The sequence below is a fragment of the Heteronotia binoei genome, chromosome 13 (genome assembly GCF_032191835.1).
Source record: "Heteronotia binoei isolate CCM8104 ecotype False Entrance Well chromosome 13, APGP_CSIRO_Hbin_v1, whole genome shotgun sequence".
NCBI classification, from domain to species: domain Eukaryota; kingdom Metazoa; phylum Chordata; class Lepidosauria; order Squamata; family Gekkonidae; genus Heteronotia; species Heteronotia binoei.
The window spans coordinates 75,611,881-75,629,794 of NC_083235.1; the positions used below are offsets into that span (position 1 = coordinate 75,611,881).

The 17,914-nt window shown below is 44.0% G+C and overlaps 1 protein-coding gene across 7 annotated transcripts in view; it reads left to right on the forward strand.

The window, feature by feature from the left end:
* Nucleotides 1-17,914, forward strand: part of MAP2K4 (mitogen-activated protein kinase kinase 4) — a 140,033-nt gene that overhangs the window by 89,187 nt on the left and 32,932 nt on the right. For all 7 annotated transcript variants that reach the window (XM_060253370.1, XM_060253373.1, XM_060253367.1 and 4 more), the window contains 2 exons: nt 9,305-9,424; nt 10,764-10,883. In XM_060253370.1, the coding sequence (XP_060109353.1) occupies nt 9,305-9,424; nt 10,764-10,883 (240 nt within the window). The remainder of the gene's footprint in view (nt 1-9,304; nt 9,425-10,763; nt 10,884-17,914) is intronic.

Genomic DNA, 17,914 nt, shown 5'->3' on the forward strand with positions numbered 1-17,914 from the left:
TCTTGGAGTCACCCGAACTGGAAGGAGGGTGGTTCCCACATCCACAGGAAGGGGAAGTTTTTTAAGATTCCTGCCTCCCTGATTGGACGGTGGGAAACACCCAAGATGTCCTCCTGTCCTCTTAGGAGAAGGACCCCTCACGGTAAGTGCCAAGGGTCGTTCTCACTGTCAGTCTTTGCCTTGATGATATTGTATGATTCTCTTTGATACACTGTATGATGTTCTATGAAATTGTGGAGGGGGGGAGTATTGTGGAGGTAGCAGCTGTTGTGGGACACCTATTTGTTGACACTTACATTTTACCCATATATTTATTGAAAGAGCCCCGTGGCACAGCGTGTTAAAGCTGCAGTACTGCAGTCCTAAGCTCGGCTCGCGACCTGAGTTTGATCCCCGGCGGAAGCTGGGTTTTCAGGCAGCCGGCTCGAGGTTGACTCAACCTTCCATCCTTCTGAGGTCGGTAAAATGAATACCCAGCTTGCTGGGGGGAAAGCATAGATGACTGGGGAAGGCAGTTTGTCAGCACCAATGAACCAATAGACACTGCCTCCATACAGACCATCGACACCACCTGACATCAACAGTTCTGCAATATCAGTCTTCCCATCAGTGTCAAGATGCTGCCGTAATTCTGAGAAATCATTAGAGCTAGAGATTTTGGAAATGCAACCCGCTCAACCTCTGCCCAACCTCTGGTGTCAAGTAACATGGGAATTGGATATTCGACACTTTAAGATGTGATAAGTTCCAGTTCCAGTAATGGTTCTGGGAAGAGTATGACCAAAGTGTGATGTCTGTGTGGGCCCCTTCTGCCAAGAGGCCTGAGGTTTCTCAGGGAAGACCAGAGAAAGTCCCTCTTGCCCTAGATTGGATGAATTTCCCCAGTATTCTGATGGGGAAAGTAACATACAGCTTCTATTCCCAAGTCTGAAATGACATCATTGCCTTCACCAGATGACAAACCAGCTGCACCTTCATCAACTGAAGATCTAAAGTTTTATTTGGAGCAGGTGATATGGATGGCAAAAGCCCTGAATTCGGAATATTTGTCATCAGAGCCCAAATCTAAGGACATGATCGTGGAGGTGCTCTACACTTCCTTTCATTCAGGGGTGCAAGATATGGCTATGAACACTTGGACTAAACCTGCCTCTGCCTCAGCTTCCTCAAAGAAGCCTGAGAATCTGTATAGAATTAAGAAGAACCCAGGTTAGTACCTTTTTCCATATCCCATGGCAAAATCTGTGATTACCAGGGAGAGAGCTGGATCATGATCTTCACCCAGCGATAAGGAAGGGAGTAAGATGGACTTCCTGGGTAGAAAAATATACTCATCTGAGGGAATGGAATTAAGGGTTTCTAATTTTGCTGCCATTTATGGGCAGATACCAAATGCTAATTAGGAACAAGATGTCTCAGTTCACTGACCTGCTGCCAGAAGACAAAAAGTTGTTAATGAAGACCCTAATATTGAAGGCAAAAATCTTGGTAAACAGCAACTCAGCACAGCATTACATGGTGCAGATTGCCACAGCCATGCTACGGGGACTGGTTTGGTCATTGGAAGATATGCATAGCTGAGATCCTTGCCTCCCTCCAGATATGAGGGCAATGGTTGAGGACCTTTCCTTTGTGGGAAAAGAATTATTTAGCAAACAGACTGATTAAGTACTTCATCATATCAGAAGATATAAGCTAACAGCAAAATCCTTAGGGAGTACCTCATCTACCAACCAACAATTTAAGCCAAGGTATTGATACAAAAATTTTAATTGGCAAGACCAGGGCAGATCATATAGGTATGCTGATTACAGATCACATAATCTGTTGTACAATACGACTCAGTCCAGATCTCAATATGCCAATCAGCAGAATAGGAGGATAGTTGGGGAGGAATAAGTGGCTGGATCAGTCCCTGAGGGACCAACAATCAAGAGGCTCCAATACTGCCTGATTAGAGCAGGAAAATGTGTTTAATGAGAGATTATCAAAGTTCATCAATGTTTGGTTTAATGTTATAACTGACAAGTGGGTTCTTCCAATAATAAAGGTTGGTTATTATTTAGAGTTCCATTCTTTCCCTTCATGCCATCACATACCCAACTGCAAGAAACTTCCTCTAGTGTCCTCTCAGAGATTGCTTCACTTGTAAAGAAGGTGGCCATTACTGAGGTGCCTTCAGATCTGTCTGGTTTTCCTTCTAGATTCTTCACAATCAAGAAGAAAGGAGGGGGTAATCATTCCATATGCTGTCTCTCCAGGAAATAATAGCACTCCTTTTCCCTAATGAATGGGGTGCTTCTTTGGACCTTAAGGATACATATTTTCATATTAGCATGCAGAAAATACCTGAGGCTTATGTACAGGGTTATGGTATATGAATATAACGTTACCTTTTGGTCTAAAACAGCATCCAAGATTTTTACAAAAGTTATCTTGGTCATTGTTTCTTGCCTCAGGCTACAAAGGTGTAGAATATCTCCTTACCTTCAGGGCTTGAGTGCAGCTCCTGAACCTCCAGCCAGGGTCTGCATGCAGTGGAGAGTTACAGATCCCAGGGCTTTCAGCCTATTTTTGAGAGGTGGCGTACCCCAGGGATAGATCTGTTAGAAAATGCAAAATGCAAGAGCTTCTGTTCAAGAGCAGCATCAGATGCAGAGTCTATAGGAGATGCTTTTCAGTAGTCATGGCATGGATGCCATTTTTATTCCTTCCCCCCTTTTGGATTCATACACAGGATAGTGGCAAAAATCCAAGCAGACAGGGCTACTTGCATCTTGGTGACACCATTTTGACTCAGGACAACATGGTTCCCTCTGCTATGAAAGTTGTCCAGAGAGACCCATATTATGCTACCAGAGAATCAGGATCTCTTACAAATAGGCCACTCATTTCATCCAAAATGCCAAAACTTCAGCTGACAGCTTGGCTGATTTCTCCATGTCGCCAACAAATAGCAAGGTTGTTGAGGTACTCAGTGCTTTATGCAGATTGTCAACCCACAAATAGTTATAAATGGAAGAAGTTCATGCTATGGGCTGCTGGTCAAAACTTAGTCCTTGTACATTGTGATTTACAAAATGTATTCAAATATCTCTTATATTTGAAGGACACAGGTTTATCTTGTTTTTCCATGTCCATAAAAGTACATTTAAGCAGTTATAGCGGCTTTTCGTGTAAATATTAATGGCGTTTCTGTATCTTCAAATTCAGAATCTAAGAAATTCATGAAAGGCTTATACAATTTGTTTCCTCCAGTTATTCAGTGTATACCCCAGTGAAGTTTAATTTTGTGATAACTTACTCATAAACCATTTGAACCAATGGCAGCAGATGACTTGTCATTATTGTTTTATAAGACTATTTTCCTAGTAGCCATAACATCAGTTTGGAGGTTGATGAGATTAGCATGTTGAGCTGTTGGCAAGATTAGCATGTTGAACTGTGATCCCTCTTCATGAAAATTCATAGAGAAAAAGTAGTACTCAGACAAAGTCTTGCCTTTCATCAAAGTAGTCTCAAATTTTCATTTAACTCAGGATATTAATCTCCCTGTTTTCTTTCCTAATCCAACCAATGAGGCAGAATTAAATTTGTACATACTCGTGAGGAGAGCCTTTTTTATTTAGACACAACTAAAGAATTTAGGATAGATAAAAATATCTTCGTATGTTTCAAAGGCCACAATAACGGCGTTGTTTTGTTGCAAACTCTGTCCAGATGGATAGTGTCTGCAATTAGAACAACATATTCCATGGCAGCCACACAATGTCCATTAGTCCTAAGGACAAATTCCACAGAGCTCAGGTGTGTTCAGCAGCCATCGCAGCGCACTTGCCACTGGAAGATGTTTGCAAGGTAGTGTCATGGTCCACGCCATCAATTTTCAAAAAACATTCTATGGATATCAGTGTCAGGAAGTAGGCAGCTGTGGGGAAAGCAATATTACAACCAGTCTTCTATTGATGCAGCCCACAGCCTCCTCCTTGCCGAGTGATCTTGCTACTCTCCCATGTAGGACTGCACAGAAACCATAAAAATGAAAACAAGGTTGCACTTATCTATAACTGGTGTTCATTGAGTGGCCTTCTGTGCAGGCATACATTCTTCCCGCCTTCTTTAAAAATATTTTAAATCCTTATGTTAGCAAAGGAGAACTGAGGAAAGAGTGTTCCCCCTTCTGGTCATGTGATAGAGTGGGTGAGGAAATATCTTCAAGTAGGAAAAAGGGAGGGGAAGCACTCTTGGGCTCCAGAACATTCTTTTTAAAGCTTGCTAGCTCTTCTCTATGACTAGCCTGTGGCTGCACAGTTCCATGTGTGCCTGCACAGAAGACCACTCAATGAGCAGCAATTACAGGTGAGTGCAACACCGTTTCTCCTCTTGTAATATAGAGGAAAGGGATTCTCATGCATACAAGGTTTAATAAAATTTCAAAAACTAGGAATAGTTAAATACATAACAGAATAGATTAAAGTAGAGTCCCTTAGAATGTGTACAGTTTTGGGTATTAGAGAGGTAAGAGACATTGGAAGAAAAGGAAACTTTGATGGAAGATGCTATACTTACAGATTTATTTTAGAATTATCTGCGTAATTACATGTATGGAGAGTGTCCTCACACATAGCTGTCTAAGTAAACTGTTGAAATGGTTCTGGCAGTATTCTGGAACGTGCAGTGTCTTTTGTATTCTGAAATAGTTTTGTGAGAAGATTTGTATCTTGTATCTGCAACAAAGTTTAAGAAATTGTTTCCATTTCTAAAATTGTAATTTGGCCTGGTTTATATGCATGGAAGAATAAGGTGCTAGAATGCTGAGATGGCAGAATAGACTGTGTGATGCTAGACTGCACATGGTGATTCTAAATTGTGGCAAATCCTCGTTTGAATGTTCCACAGAAGATCTTGACACAGCAGAAAACTAGCATTGGAGGGGAATACACCCTCTCTTGTTTTCTGTGCTCATATTGCCTGTGCTCTGACATGATGCAATCCATTCTACCACCTCAGCATTTTACCACCTCATTTGCTTGCTTGTATAAAGCAGACTTCCAGACAGTCATCATTTTGGGCAGGAGCTCACAGGAGCAGAGTTCTCGAACCTCTAAATTTTATTGGGATCTTTCTTTCTTACCCCCCCCCCCCCCCGATACTTGCTTCTGGGCTCCATTGTCAACCCCCTTGTGAGAATTTTTGCTGAACTCTAAGATTTGACAAAATTTTCTAATATTTTTTTCCACAAAAAAATGGGGAAATAACCAAAATGTATAAAGCAGACAGATGGAAATCTTCATCATGCCACTGTGGCCACATAGGAGAAAGTAATTTTAAAAGTATGATGGGAGTAAGGTTTTATTATAATTATAATTCAAGAAGCATTTTAAGGTAGATGCTGAGCTGATACAGTTTAGTATACCTGCCAGTGATGTCAGTGGTGTGTGGCATATGCAAATGGGTTGTGCTAATGAGCTCCAGCACCTCTTTTTCTACTAAATGACCCCTGTTTTCAAATAACCTGGAGTAGCAGACCTTTGTCATGTTTCTTGGGGGGGGGGGGATTGTGATGTGTTTTCTTGCAGATGGATCAGTCACATGTGATGCTCTTTATGTCAGACGGCTACTAACCAGTGACTTGGAGATGAAAGATTCCATAGCTTGTTTCTTGTTTTCATGAGCTATAGTTGTTCTGGTACGACTTCTCCATAGTTGCCTCAAAGCATAATTGTGTTAAGAGTTTATTTGATATCTCTGCTGGGTAACTTTTGGAAGACTCTTTCAAAGAGTAAAGGCGTTACATAATTGTTTTCCTCTCTGGTCTGGAATTGTTAGAATGTTAAAATTGCATTGTGAAGTTAAGGTTTCCAATACAATAGTGCCTTCCAGTGCAAGTGTGTGCAATTTCAAGCGCATAATCTCTGATTAGTTCTCCACTTATAGTATACAGAGGAATTGACCCCCCAAAATATACTACCTTCTGAATACGTAGGGACCAGACAGATTTCCATTGTATGAAAAATGGAGTGTCTGTGCTGCCATATTGCATTACATGATACTAATATAAACACTTCTGCTATAAAAGGGTGCTTTGTAGCAAGGGAACATTTACAGTGAGAGGTAGTATGTTGCCATCAGCAGCTGCTGCTGAAACAGATTTCTTCCCTCTTAAAATTATTACTGAAATCAAAATGCTTCACATTTTCTTACATGAGAGGAAACGTGTCAAGTAACTTGTGATGTTATACTTTCATTTGTCCTGGTACAACTTATATTATTTTTTTTTTAAAAAAGGAGGCATGGAATGCAACATTCCCTGTAATTTTTTCCCCTTCTGAGCAGAGCAGTTCACATCCTGAGCAGACTATAACTGTTGTAATCTTAAAATGGGGGGTCAAAAAATTCACTGCCACAGGAGGTGGTGGCGGCCACAAGCATGGCCACCTTCAAGAGGGGTTTAGATAAAAATATGGAGCAGAGGTCCATCAGTGGCTATTAGCCACAGTGTGTATGTGGCTAATAGCTTTTTTTTTTTGCTTTTTTTTTTTTTGCCACTGTGTGACACAGAGTGTTGGACTGGATGGGCCATTGGCCTGATCTAACATGGCTTCTCTTATGTTCTTAACAGTGCAAGACCCTGCACAGCTCCAGATTGCTGCTGTGTGGAGCTTCCTGTGTTAATGAGCATGTGTGCACAGCTTAGATCAGGGGTGCCAAACATGCGACCTGGGGGCTGAATCAGGCCCCTGGAGGGCTTCTGTCGGGCCCCCGAGCAACTGGTTCTTCTCCCTCTCTCTTGCTTCCTTCTACATAACAGCTTGTTTTACAAGGCTTGCTCAATCGCTCAGGAGCTACAGAGCAAAACCTCAATTTTCTCCATTGGTTGAGGCTCCTCTCCCTCCTGGTCCCCTGGAGAGGGAGGGAAAAAGCCAGAGCTTTCTTTGCCCAATTCCCTGAATCCCATGGGAGAAATACAAAGAAAGCACCTTTACGACCAACGAGTGCTAATGTTTTAAGCATGTTTTAGGGTTTTGTTTTTTTTAAATATATATACCGTATATATCTTTAGTCATGTTTGGCTGTGTCCTTTAAAAAGTTTATATCTCTGCTACCTAATCTTAAATAGATGCACACATGGCCTGCCCCAACGCGACCCGGCCCAGGCTGGCCCAACAAGGTCTCATTTATGTCAGATCCGACCTCATAACAAATAAGTTCGACACCCCTGGCTTAGATGGAACCCTGAGAGCTCTTCTGGCTTTGGCTTTTTATGCTGAGCCTTTATAATATAGTAATCATTTTGTCTATATTCCTGTTGCCATCAATCAGTGGCATGATTTTCCCTGAATCTATAAGAGAGAATGAACTGAGATTTTGCTTTAGACTCTATGCACCATAGCACAAAATTCATATTAAAAAGTGATCCAAGTTTTACTCTTCCTAGCAGGACCAATTCTGTAGTCTTCATTGGTTGGTATTTCTCTACCAGATTGTAAGATTAAAATTGCTTGCATTTCTTTTGCCTTTCAAAACATACTATACAAACATCAGCAAGAATTACTGTTCATCAGAGTGAGAGTTTTCTAATTTCTTATGCTGCAGAGTTTGAGTGGTGTTAAGTTTTCCAAAACCAAAGTGCTGAACAATCTGACCAGATAGAAAAGTTGCATTGGTATTTCACAGCCTTGAGTGTAGAGGGTGTGCCAACTAAGATTTGGATAAGGCTGCATGCTTTCTAGTGATACAGAATTGTTTGCTGCCCAGGTCTTTCTCCCCCTGCAGAGGCAGATAGCACCTTCATACCCTACCATGTGTGTCAAATGTACGGCCTGAGGGCCGAATCAAGTCAGAGGGCTCCTATCAGGCCCATGAGCAACTCAGTACCATCTGCTTCCTTCTCTCTCTCTTGCTTCCTTCTGCATCACAGCTTGCTTTGCCAGGCTTGCTCAATCACACAGAAGCTACAGAGCAAAGCCTCTATTTTCTTCTTTGACTGACCAGCACATGAAGCAACTTATGTGCAAAAGCTTGCCATACCCAGCCATTTAATGCTTTCCCCTGGGTCTTAGGCTCAAAGCATTGACCATGAGATTTCTGTAATGAATGTCAATACATCAAAAGTAGGTTTGCAACTTACAGATATACATCTGAATAACATCCGAACGACGTATTCAAGATTGCTACAGCATAGGCATTGGCTCCAGTTTTTGATGCAATAATTCAGAGCAAGAGGTGTCAGTTATCAGAAACGGTTAAATAAACAAAATATTGCAAGAGTGCTTTTAAGCATATTTTATTTTATTTTATTTTATTTAAAAAAAACCCTTTGTGTTTGTCTGTGTCCTTTATAAAGTTTATATCCCCGCTACCTGACATTACGTTTTATGACACATTTGGCCCAGCCCAACAAGGTCTCATTTATGGTAGGTCCATCCCTTATAACAAATGAATTCGACACCCCTGCCCTACACCTTTATAAACTGCATCCACACCTTAATGTAGATACTATTGAAAAATGAACACCTAAATAAAGTTGGCCGTTTGATAGGTAATTAAAGTATTTCTGTTCTATGAATTGCTTTCTTTGTTTTGTTTACAAATGTAGTTTCTTTAAGACATGTAGAAATCCAGCTTGCTGATCTCCGAAGATCCGCATTATTTTAACGTATTGCAGGTCATTCAGCTGGCTAGGTGAAACAACCCTGTAGTGCTGTACACCATGTCATTTATCAGCCACCTGTTTCTACTTGGCTGCAGTAGAAGATATGTATAGTTTTTACTGAAAAGGGAGCAGCATTTGAAACAAGTGTGTGTAGGACCCCTGCACGGTCTTTGTCATTCTTAGGACGTGAGAGGACTCAGCTGTCTATCAGTGTCTTCATGTTGCTTCCCCCTTATCCATGTAGGATAAGGAATGGCAATGAAGGACTACTGTAACATAACATCCCATTGGTCTGTCAGCAGTGGACCTTGTGTCGAGATACATACGTACATTCTACAGAGAGTACTCAGTCAATGTGGAAACCTTTTTTTTAAAAAGACAGTCACTCATGCTACCTTATTCCTGTGTTGTTCTCACTGTTAGGATAATTTTTTGTTCCTGATGGCTGATAACAGTGTGCTCAACATGTTTAATTTGTGGCAACTGATTACATGCCTTTCTGTTAAATGAAAGTCTTTGGTGGACTAGAAATTTTTCCCAGTTAAAATATTTCTAGCTGATATATTCATTTATTGTGTGTTTTCAAACTCTTGTTTTACATTGTCACCTCCTAGGATGATTATATCTCTTTCCTTTTTACTCTTTCAGAGAATTCGGTCAACGGTGGATGAAAAGGAACAAAAACAGCTTTTGATGGATTTGGATGTAGTTATGCGAAGTAGTGACTGCCCATATATTGTTCAGTTTTATGGTGCACTCTTTAGAGAGGTGGGCATTCGTAACCTGCTTGGTTTGTACCTGATTATTTAGATAATTTGTTTCAAGAATTTTAGGGTATAATAAAATACATTAATTAAAGGGCAGACAGTTGCAGAGTAAGATTGGAGGACCATGCTGGTACAAGAGGCATTGCTTGCTTGGAGCTGTGACTTAGATATGGAGAAATGTTGGTTTAGAGCCTGTACTTTTTTCAGCTCATGAAAGGCTCTTCAGTTTCCCCCCTTCCCACAGCAGACTTCCGCCAACCCTCATGCTGCTTTCTTTGTTCATATTTTCCTTTTGTATGTCTGGTCTAAGGACCACAATAACAATAAACAAACCCTCATGCTGCTGGTGACGTTGTTCACAAGGCTATAATTTTGTGCAACACAGAAGATAGGAGATGGGAAAGTAGCCCTTTTTCTGTTGCAGTTCTGCTCACACTATGCAGGATCTAAGCTATTCTGTGAGCTACAGTGAGCCTTCATTTTTTTAAAATACCTGTTTGGATTGACGGTCAAAAGGTTTATGTTCTGATGATGCATAGCAGTAGTTTCCAAGCATTCTGTCTTCTGTTTTACAAAGAAGCCCACTGAGCATTGAACCATAGAATCCATTCACATTGCAGAGGATTGAGAGAACTGGGCAATGGCTCCTTCATGGAAGCTTGACTACCATTGTTTAAGTTCTGAGAAATGCAGTTAATATGAAAACAGCTGTGTAGCACACACACAAAGAATGCTGCCACTGTTTATTGCTTGATTACAGCTCAATTAGCATGGTTAAAGTTCTGAGAAATGCAGCTAATATGAAAACTGCTGTGGAGCATACACACACATAGAAGAATACTACCAGTGTTTATAGCTTCATTACATAAGCTTAATGGTAAACTTAACAGCAGAGTTTCAAGAAAAGTGGATCTATTACCAATTAATCTGTTTAACAACCCTTGTAAGACAACCCTGAGACCTGGCTATAGGAAAAAGGAGAAAGGTTCAAGAAATTACAAGCTAGTAAGCTTTACATGAGTAGCTGGCAGGTTGTTGGTATAGAAATTATTTCTAAAGAGACAAGTATTACATAATTTTTTCATTAGAACAATCGCCATTTGATGAGAGTGCAAACAATGTTTTGTCAGGAAACCTGTATATCAGCATTATACAAAATGTCATGTTTTCTATACCTTGTTAGTAAGATGAATTTTTGCACTGGTAGAAAATTACATTGCTTTGTCTGACCTCTTTTTCCATCATAATCCAAAAAGATCTTACACTGAGCTCTCAAATTGTGCATTTCAGTTTAATAGTAATAAAGACTATCCCCTCTTTCTCTCTTTCTCTTTTTTTAGGGTGACTGTTGGATCTGTATGGAGCTCATGTCTACCTCGTTTGATAAATTTTACAAATATGTATATAGTGTATTAGATGACGTTATTCCAGAAGAAATTTTAGGCAAAATCACTTTAGCTGTAAGTTGCTGTTGTTTTAATTGCTGACCTGTTTGAGCACAGTCTGGCTTTGCTTTCCTATTTAAGTTCTGGACAAAAGCTGATTTAGTTTAGTTTTGTTTTTTTTACTTTTGATACGTTTACATTGTGAGCATTAATTAAATGCTGATTTTAAAAATTGGCTTCTCCTAGGCTGCTATAAAGGGGGGGGGATTAGAAGCTCATCTCATAATTTATGCATGCCATCCATTTTCATGTATGGAAAATGCAAATAGGGACTTTGCAAGAACTATAGCCTCCCTTGTGAATTTATATAAAGTTTTTTTTTAAAAAAAAAGTTCCGATCAATATTTTCCTCGCATCTTCTAATACTGCAATCTAAGAAAGTCTTTGTTAAAATTATTTTAAAACAATGGTGCAAAATTTCTGGTTTCCAAACCTTTTCTTGCTGTATCTTCCTCTTCCTTATTGAGATAGTGAGTAGTGCTTATTTTTATTTTATTTATGTACGTTACTTATAGACTAGTACACCTTTCTCACTGGGATTCAAAGCAAATTATAGATTAAGTCAATCTAATTAACAAGATGGGACTTGAGATGCCCATAGACTGGTGAAATGGTAGCATGTGTTGGTTTGTGATTTGTATGGTTGCCTGAACCAGTTCATGGTTTGTTTGGTTTGGGAAGTGTAAAACTCACCAGGATTCTTCAGCAGGCTTTCCTCCACCCACCTGCCAAATTTGGCAAAGAGTGAATTTGGAATGTCCAAGTTATAACCCCCCCCCCCCCCAAGCAGGTGCCCCCAGAAAAGCTCAGTTCAGCTCTTACAACAACTGACTCTTCTCTCTTCATGCTGCAGAATGGGAGCTCTGTGATTGGCTCCTGGAGCTGCTAATCAAGCTATGGACAACTTCTGTGGGTATTTTTAGGGATCCCAGAAGTCCACCCCCCGGCGTTGCCTAGAAACTGATTAAATTAGCGAACCATAAAAATGAACTGAATGAACCACAAAAATGAACCAAACAGGTCACCAAGGGCTGAACTAGTTTGGAACGAACCACAAATCGGTCCAATTTGTGCCTGAATCATGATCTGTGGATCAGTTCATGCCCATCTCTAGATGGGACATTAAGTAAACAGTGCCATAGGATTTGGATGCAGAAATCTGGAACTAACCAGATATCTGAAACAGCTGAAGCAAAGCATAAGTATCACCATGATGCATTCAACAGTGCAAAAATTACATAGTAGAAACTTACTTACAACAGACAGTATGAGCTATACATAGTACCATAGTTCACAGTCCCTAACCTTTTACCGAAGCATATTTCTGAACCATTTTTGCTATAGTAAAGCTCTATCTGTGTAAAAAAAACCCTCTTGAATAGTTTGCAGAAAGCAAGGCGAATGGGAGCCTTCTTAATGTCATCACTCAAGCTATTCATAAGGTGGTGGCCACAAGAGAGAATGCATGTGTACAGGTCATTGTTGATTTTGCCTGTTTGCAGGGTGGCACCTGCAGATGGCCCTGCTTAAATGAGCAAAGTTGTCCTGGTAGAGCATAGGGGAGGAAAGGCAATCCCAAAGATATGAGAGACCAAGTTCATGAAAGGCTTTGTATGTGATAGCCAATACCTTAAAATGAACCCACAGTACCTAATGGAGTGACTGCGGCAGGGCTTTTTTTGTGTCAGAGCCCACTGGAGCAGAGTTCTGCATGGGCTGGCCAGAATCTTCCACTCATGTTTCCTAAATTACTTTCCTCTAAGATCCACCCCATCACACACCACCCAGTGCAGGGGAAACCTCACGGCAGCAGGCACAACTGCTGATGTGTTCGTGGGACTTTCCCTTCCTTGCTTGTGGCAAGCCAGCACTGTCCCCCACCCCCATCACCTACCACGGCAGCTCACCCAACTCGCTCCACTCCCTCCAGCTCCACATCCCTCTCCAAACAACAGCAGCGCATCTTGTCCTCCCCCTGCCATTGCCACCACTGGCCCCCTCGCTGTCCCTAACTCCCAAGGTGGCAGAAGAGGAGAAGTGCTGCAAGTCATGCGGCGCAAGCTGGAACCCCTCATCGCTCCCTCCCCCCCGAATGTAGACTTCCTGTGCTTGCAGGAGGTGTTCAACCAGGATACAGTCAAGTGCCTGCAGGGCCTTCTTGGCCTCTGCTTTGAGCACATCATCTACGGTGAGGGCACCTGCGGGCTGCTGGACTATTCGGCCTTGAAGTTGCTGAACAGCGGGCTCTTCCTGTCACTGGGGAAGATGCCTTCTCTGCTAAAGGACTGCTTTGCGTGTAGGTGAGGGGCAGCGCTAGGGGGGGACAGGTGGACCAGCATGGGGTGGTAAGCCTGGCCGAGGCACCCACACGCATATTCATAGAGACTCTTAAGTGTACAGCGCTTCTACATGTGACAGCAAGTGAGAAGGCGCGGGGTGGAAGTAGGAGGGCTGCCGGCAGTGCAAGGCTTGGTGGCAGTGAGCGACCTTTCCCACTGCCTCCCCCCTCCCCAATAGTTCATGCCATCATTTCCCTGTTCCTCCCCTGAGGTAGGCTCATCGGCCCAAGACCCTCCACCAGCCAGTTTCCCTGGCTCAAGAGGGGGCTTGAACCTGGCTCTCCTGGTCTCACACTTCAAGCGCCACATCAGGCAGGTCTAGCATCCTAACAGACACCCCCCCCCCCCAGCCATTAATTTCTGTCAAGGCAATTGATGGCAAGGGTCACTTTTTTATAGAACATTTTTTTGCCTTGTCTTTCCCCTAAGGTACCCAAGGTGAGGTCTGCAATTGGTCCTCACAACCACCCTGTGAGGTAGGTTGGCCAGAAAGAGGAGGCCTAGCCCAAGATCATCCAGTGTGGGTGAGTGCTTAGAGTGCCGGACTAGGAGTTGAGAGACCCAGGTTTGAATCCAGAATTCATTCCTAAACAAGCATAGCAAGCAGTATTATAAAATGGCATAAGTAATGCTAAAGGATATTTTTTCCTTTAGAGAGCTCCAGTTCCCCCGGAGGAAATGGCCGATTTGGAGGTTGGCATTGTACCCTACTGAGGTCCCTCCCCTCCTCAATCCCCACCCTAATATGCAAATGAGCACCTGCTGGACTTTTCCTACAAAAAAAAGCCCTGGACTGCATAATGGCAGTAATGGCACATTTGAATTAAATTAGGTGGCGTTTACAACTCCCTTATGTTCTGTATCTTGGCTGATTGCAGTAGTAGGCTTGCCGCAATCCAGGTATGGGCTTGCTGGAAAGAGTTAGAGATGCAGGATTTGTGGGGCTAGGTAGCTGAAGCTCAGAAATGTGACTATTAATATTTGAAAATCCTAAAGTATGAACGTGACACGGCACACCCAGATCTGGTAGTATGGCCCTTGGTGTAGGTCACTCATTCATTGCTTATGATTCAAATTACAAAGCTGCAAAACACCGAAAGAGGATGAAGAGTTTTGGAGTGGGACTGTTAGCTGTACTGTCTCTTTTCCCAGCTTTGTGTGCTTTGGGTGTTTTCTCTCTTTCTGCTGCTTGGCCTCTCCTGCCAACACCAACCTTCCCCTGGGAAGCTGGAAGATATTTTCTGATTGACCTCTGTATTTCAGAGTAGATGCACCAATCCCTTGGCGAGTCCTGGTGCTCCTTCTCTTTCAGCATGTGCTAAATAGCAACAGATCGTGATACGAGAGCTGTGAAAGGGGAAGAACTCAAGTCACTTGGAAATTCTTTCTGAGTGACAGTGTGATAAAAGGTCATTGCGAGTCTGACTTATCTTTAGGCTAGGCAGAAGAAAGAAGAGGACTTTTTATGGTGGTTGTGGTGGAAAAATGCCTGCTCTCATCTGCAGGCCCCGTTCCACCCTGCCCTTTAAGGCTTTCCTAACACCTAGAGAGGCTTGTCTTTCTCTCCAGTAACCCACCACCACCACCAACTCAACTTCGTTGGAATTACTCACTGTGAGGGTCAGGACTAGGGGCGAACCTCACCGCAAACCTAATTTCATCATGAACTTGGCTGATTCGTGATTCGTGAGGCGAGATTGTGTCTCCCATGAATTGCCCTGTTTTTAAGGGAGGTTTGTGAGGCTCATGGTGCCTGTGAGCCAGACACGCTGGCGCTGATGGATTAATTTTCAGGGCAACTAGGGGATGAATTTCTGCAGCCCTGGAAACACAGCGGCCCTCCAAAGCTTTATGGGCAGCTCTGGCTGCCAACAAGAGAGACCCCATTCTGCTCATTCGAATATATCTCACACAGCTCTTTTTACTTGGCAGAAGACAGGCAGAGAAGTAGGAAGCAGAGAAGAAAAGAAAGGAAACTGAAAGTCATTCCCCAGTGTGAAAACAGTGGGGTTGGGTGCGTTTGGTGCCTGCTTAGTGCTCTGGAGCCACACCTGTCCCTCTGCTGTGACTAGGCAGAGGAACTCATCCAGTGGGTTCCTCAACTGAGGACACAAACACACAAAACCTCCCCAATAGTGGGAGTTTTGCAAACCTGTCCTTGACTGCAGAAGTGTCTGGTGGGCTCAGGATTCTGAGCCACACCTGTCTCTCTGAGCCACCTCGGTGGGGAGGGTGGGATATAAATCGAATAAAATGAAATGAAATAAAATACAATCTGTTACAGCAGAGGGGCTCAGCCAGTGGGTCTCTCAACTTAGGGCCCCTCTTCTACCTAATTGTCAAGACCCCCTGTGCCATGAGAATGAGGGTGGAGAACAGGGATGTTCATTGCAGGAGGAGGAAGTCCACCCCGCCCCCCATCCCACGGGCCACTGTCCTGCTTGCCCACTGGTGCTCAGCTGTGCTGGGGTGTCACCAGGGGGCTCAGAGGCAGAGCCTCTGCTGTTAAGTGTTTTCTTGGGGATGGAATTGGAGGCAGAGGAGTTATTAGCACTGCCAAAATGAGAGCAGTTGATAAAACTATTTGCAGAAGAGGAATCTGTCAGTGGTGAATGGGGGGGGGGGGAAACATCCAGCCCCTCAGCATCCCAACTTCTTGGGGCTGCTCTCACCTTGAGTCCATCTCTCCATTAGTCCTCCCAGCCCAGCACCAACCTGCCCCAATTTTGGGTGCCTGTTTTCAGGCCATATTTGGAGAGCATTTCCACACCATCCTCAATTACCCCTGTGTGGCAAAGTGTGCGATCTCTGGATCCAGAGGGGCTTGAACCCCTAACCACCTGCAAAGGGTGCATCCAAGTCTCTTGCCACCAGAACAATGAGTAACAGCCAGCAGGGGGAAGAAGATGCCCTCTTTGTCTCAGCAAGGAGAAGGGGTGGGGGAAGGGAAGCCCTTCCAAGCCACCCACCCTCCAGGAGGTCATTCCCACAAGGAGGCTGCTGCAGCCAAGCAGAAAGACTAGGGGGAAAGCTCAAGAAGAAATCATTTGCCTTGTCGGTGAGATGGTTGCAATGGATGGTCAACCACTGTCCTTCATCAAGGATGTGTCCTTTCACTGTCTGCTGCACTAGGTTGCACTGTGATATTCCATCCCCTTGCAAAGGACACTTAGCCGGTGATTCTTGCCCTCCATGTACCACTCTGTGATGGAGATGCTCATGGCCAAGCTCTCTAGAGCTCTCAATGCAAGGGCAGACTTTCATGGAAGACCTATAGCCACCAGCACAGCTACCTTTCCCACACTGCCCATTGGTGGTGACCAGAGGACCTCCAGACTGCTGGGGCAAGACCAGGACCCCACAGAAGGAGGGGCAGTCTTGCTGCTGGGTTACAAAGTGGTTTTTCTCCATGCCCAAGATATGGAGACAAAGACCACTTGGTGAAGAAGGTCGCCACCATGATTGTGAGTGACATTGTCCATGGCTACATGGTCATGGACGCTGATGACAACATACTGGAGATGGTGAAGGCTGCACGCCTCAAGGGCATTGTCTGCCTGGCACACACCTTGCACCTGGTTGTGAGGGATTCTCTCAGGCTGGGGAGCACAGTCAAACCCACCTGGGATGCAGTCATTCTGGAGATTTGCTCCTTGTTGGAGACCTGCTGGAACCCAGCTGCCCACTTTTTACACAGCATCAAGTCTGCCCATCAGTTGCATGAGAGGCAGGTAGAGAGGAGAAGTTCGAACACCAGCTCATACAGGACATGCCCACCCACTGGAACTCCACCTGCACAATGATTGTGTGTCTGGTGGAGCAGAAGAGCACCATCATCTTGATGTTCATCATGCAGGGGGGGAGAGGAGGTCAACATAAGCTTTAATGAGTGGCTGACCCTCTCCCTAATGATGCGTGTCCTGAAGCCCAGGACACCAACAATGTCCTCTGCTGCTATATGGCCAGCCTGTGGCAAGCCATCCCTCTGATCCAAGGGGCTGAACCAGGCACTGACCTCCGCATTAGAGTAGGGAGCAGCTCTTCTCCTGAAGGCCAAGGCCTTGATGGAGAGGCTGCAGATGGGTGTGGCTTCCCAGTTGCATCCTCTATTCAGGGAGGAGGAGTACAAAATGCCCTGCATTTGTGACCTCCATATAAAAGGCAGTATTGCTCTCCATAACGTGAGCCTCCTGCAATAGAGACAGGAGCTCTGCAGGATACTGGGAGCCTCCTGAGCCCACTGACTCCAGTCCCCTGGAGTACTGATGTTGCAAGGCGGCCATCTGGCCTGACCTGTCCTGCATGGCGATGAGCCCCCTCTCTTGCCCTCCCCATGTCCAAAGTGAGTGGGTGATCTCCTACCTGGAAGAAATCCTCATCCCCCGCTGCTCCTTCCTGGACCCAGCCCTGGTGGATGAAGAGGTCAACCTCTTCCTGCTGGGCTACCCCTCACTGGACCTTGGAGATCCAAGCCCCCTGTTCTCCACATCCACCACGATTTCTGTCCGCCCAAGAATCATCGCTTCTAGCCTCCCCTGTCCTACCTCCTCATTATTTCTATCTCCCCAAGAACTGTTGCTTTCAACCTCCCCATGTCCACGTCCGCCTCCTCAAGAGTTGTATCTCTCAAGAATTGTTGCTTTCAGTCCCTCATCAACATCTGCCTCAAGATTTCTGTCCCCCCCACAAATCGTCACTTTCTGCCTC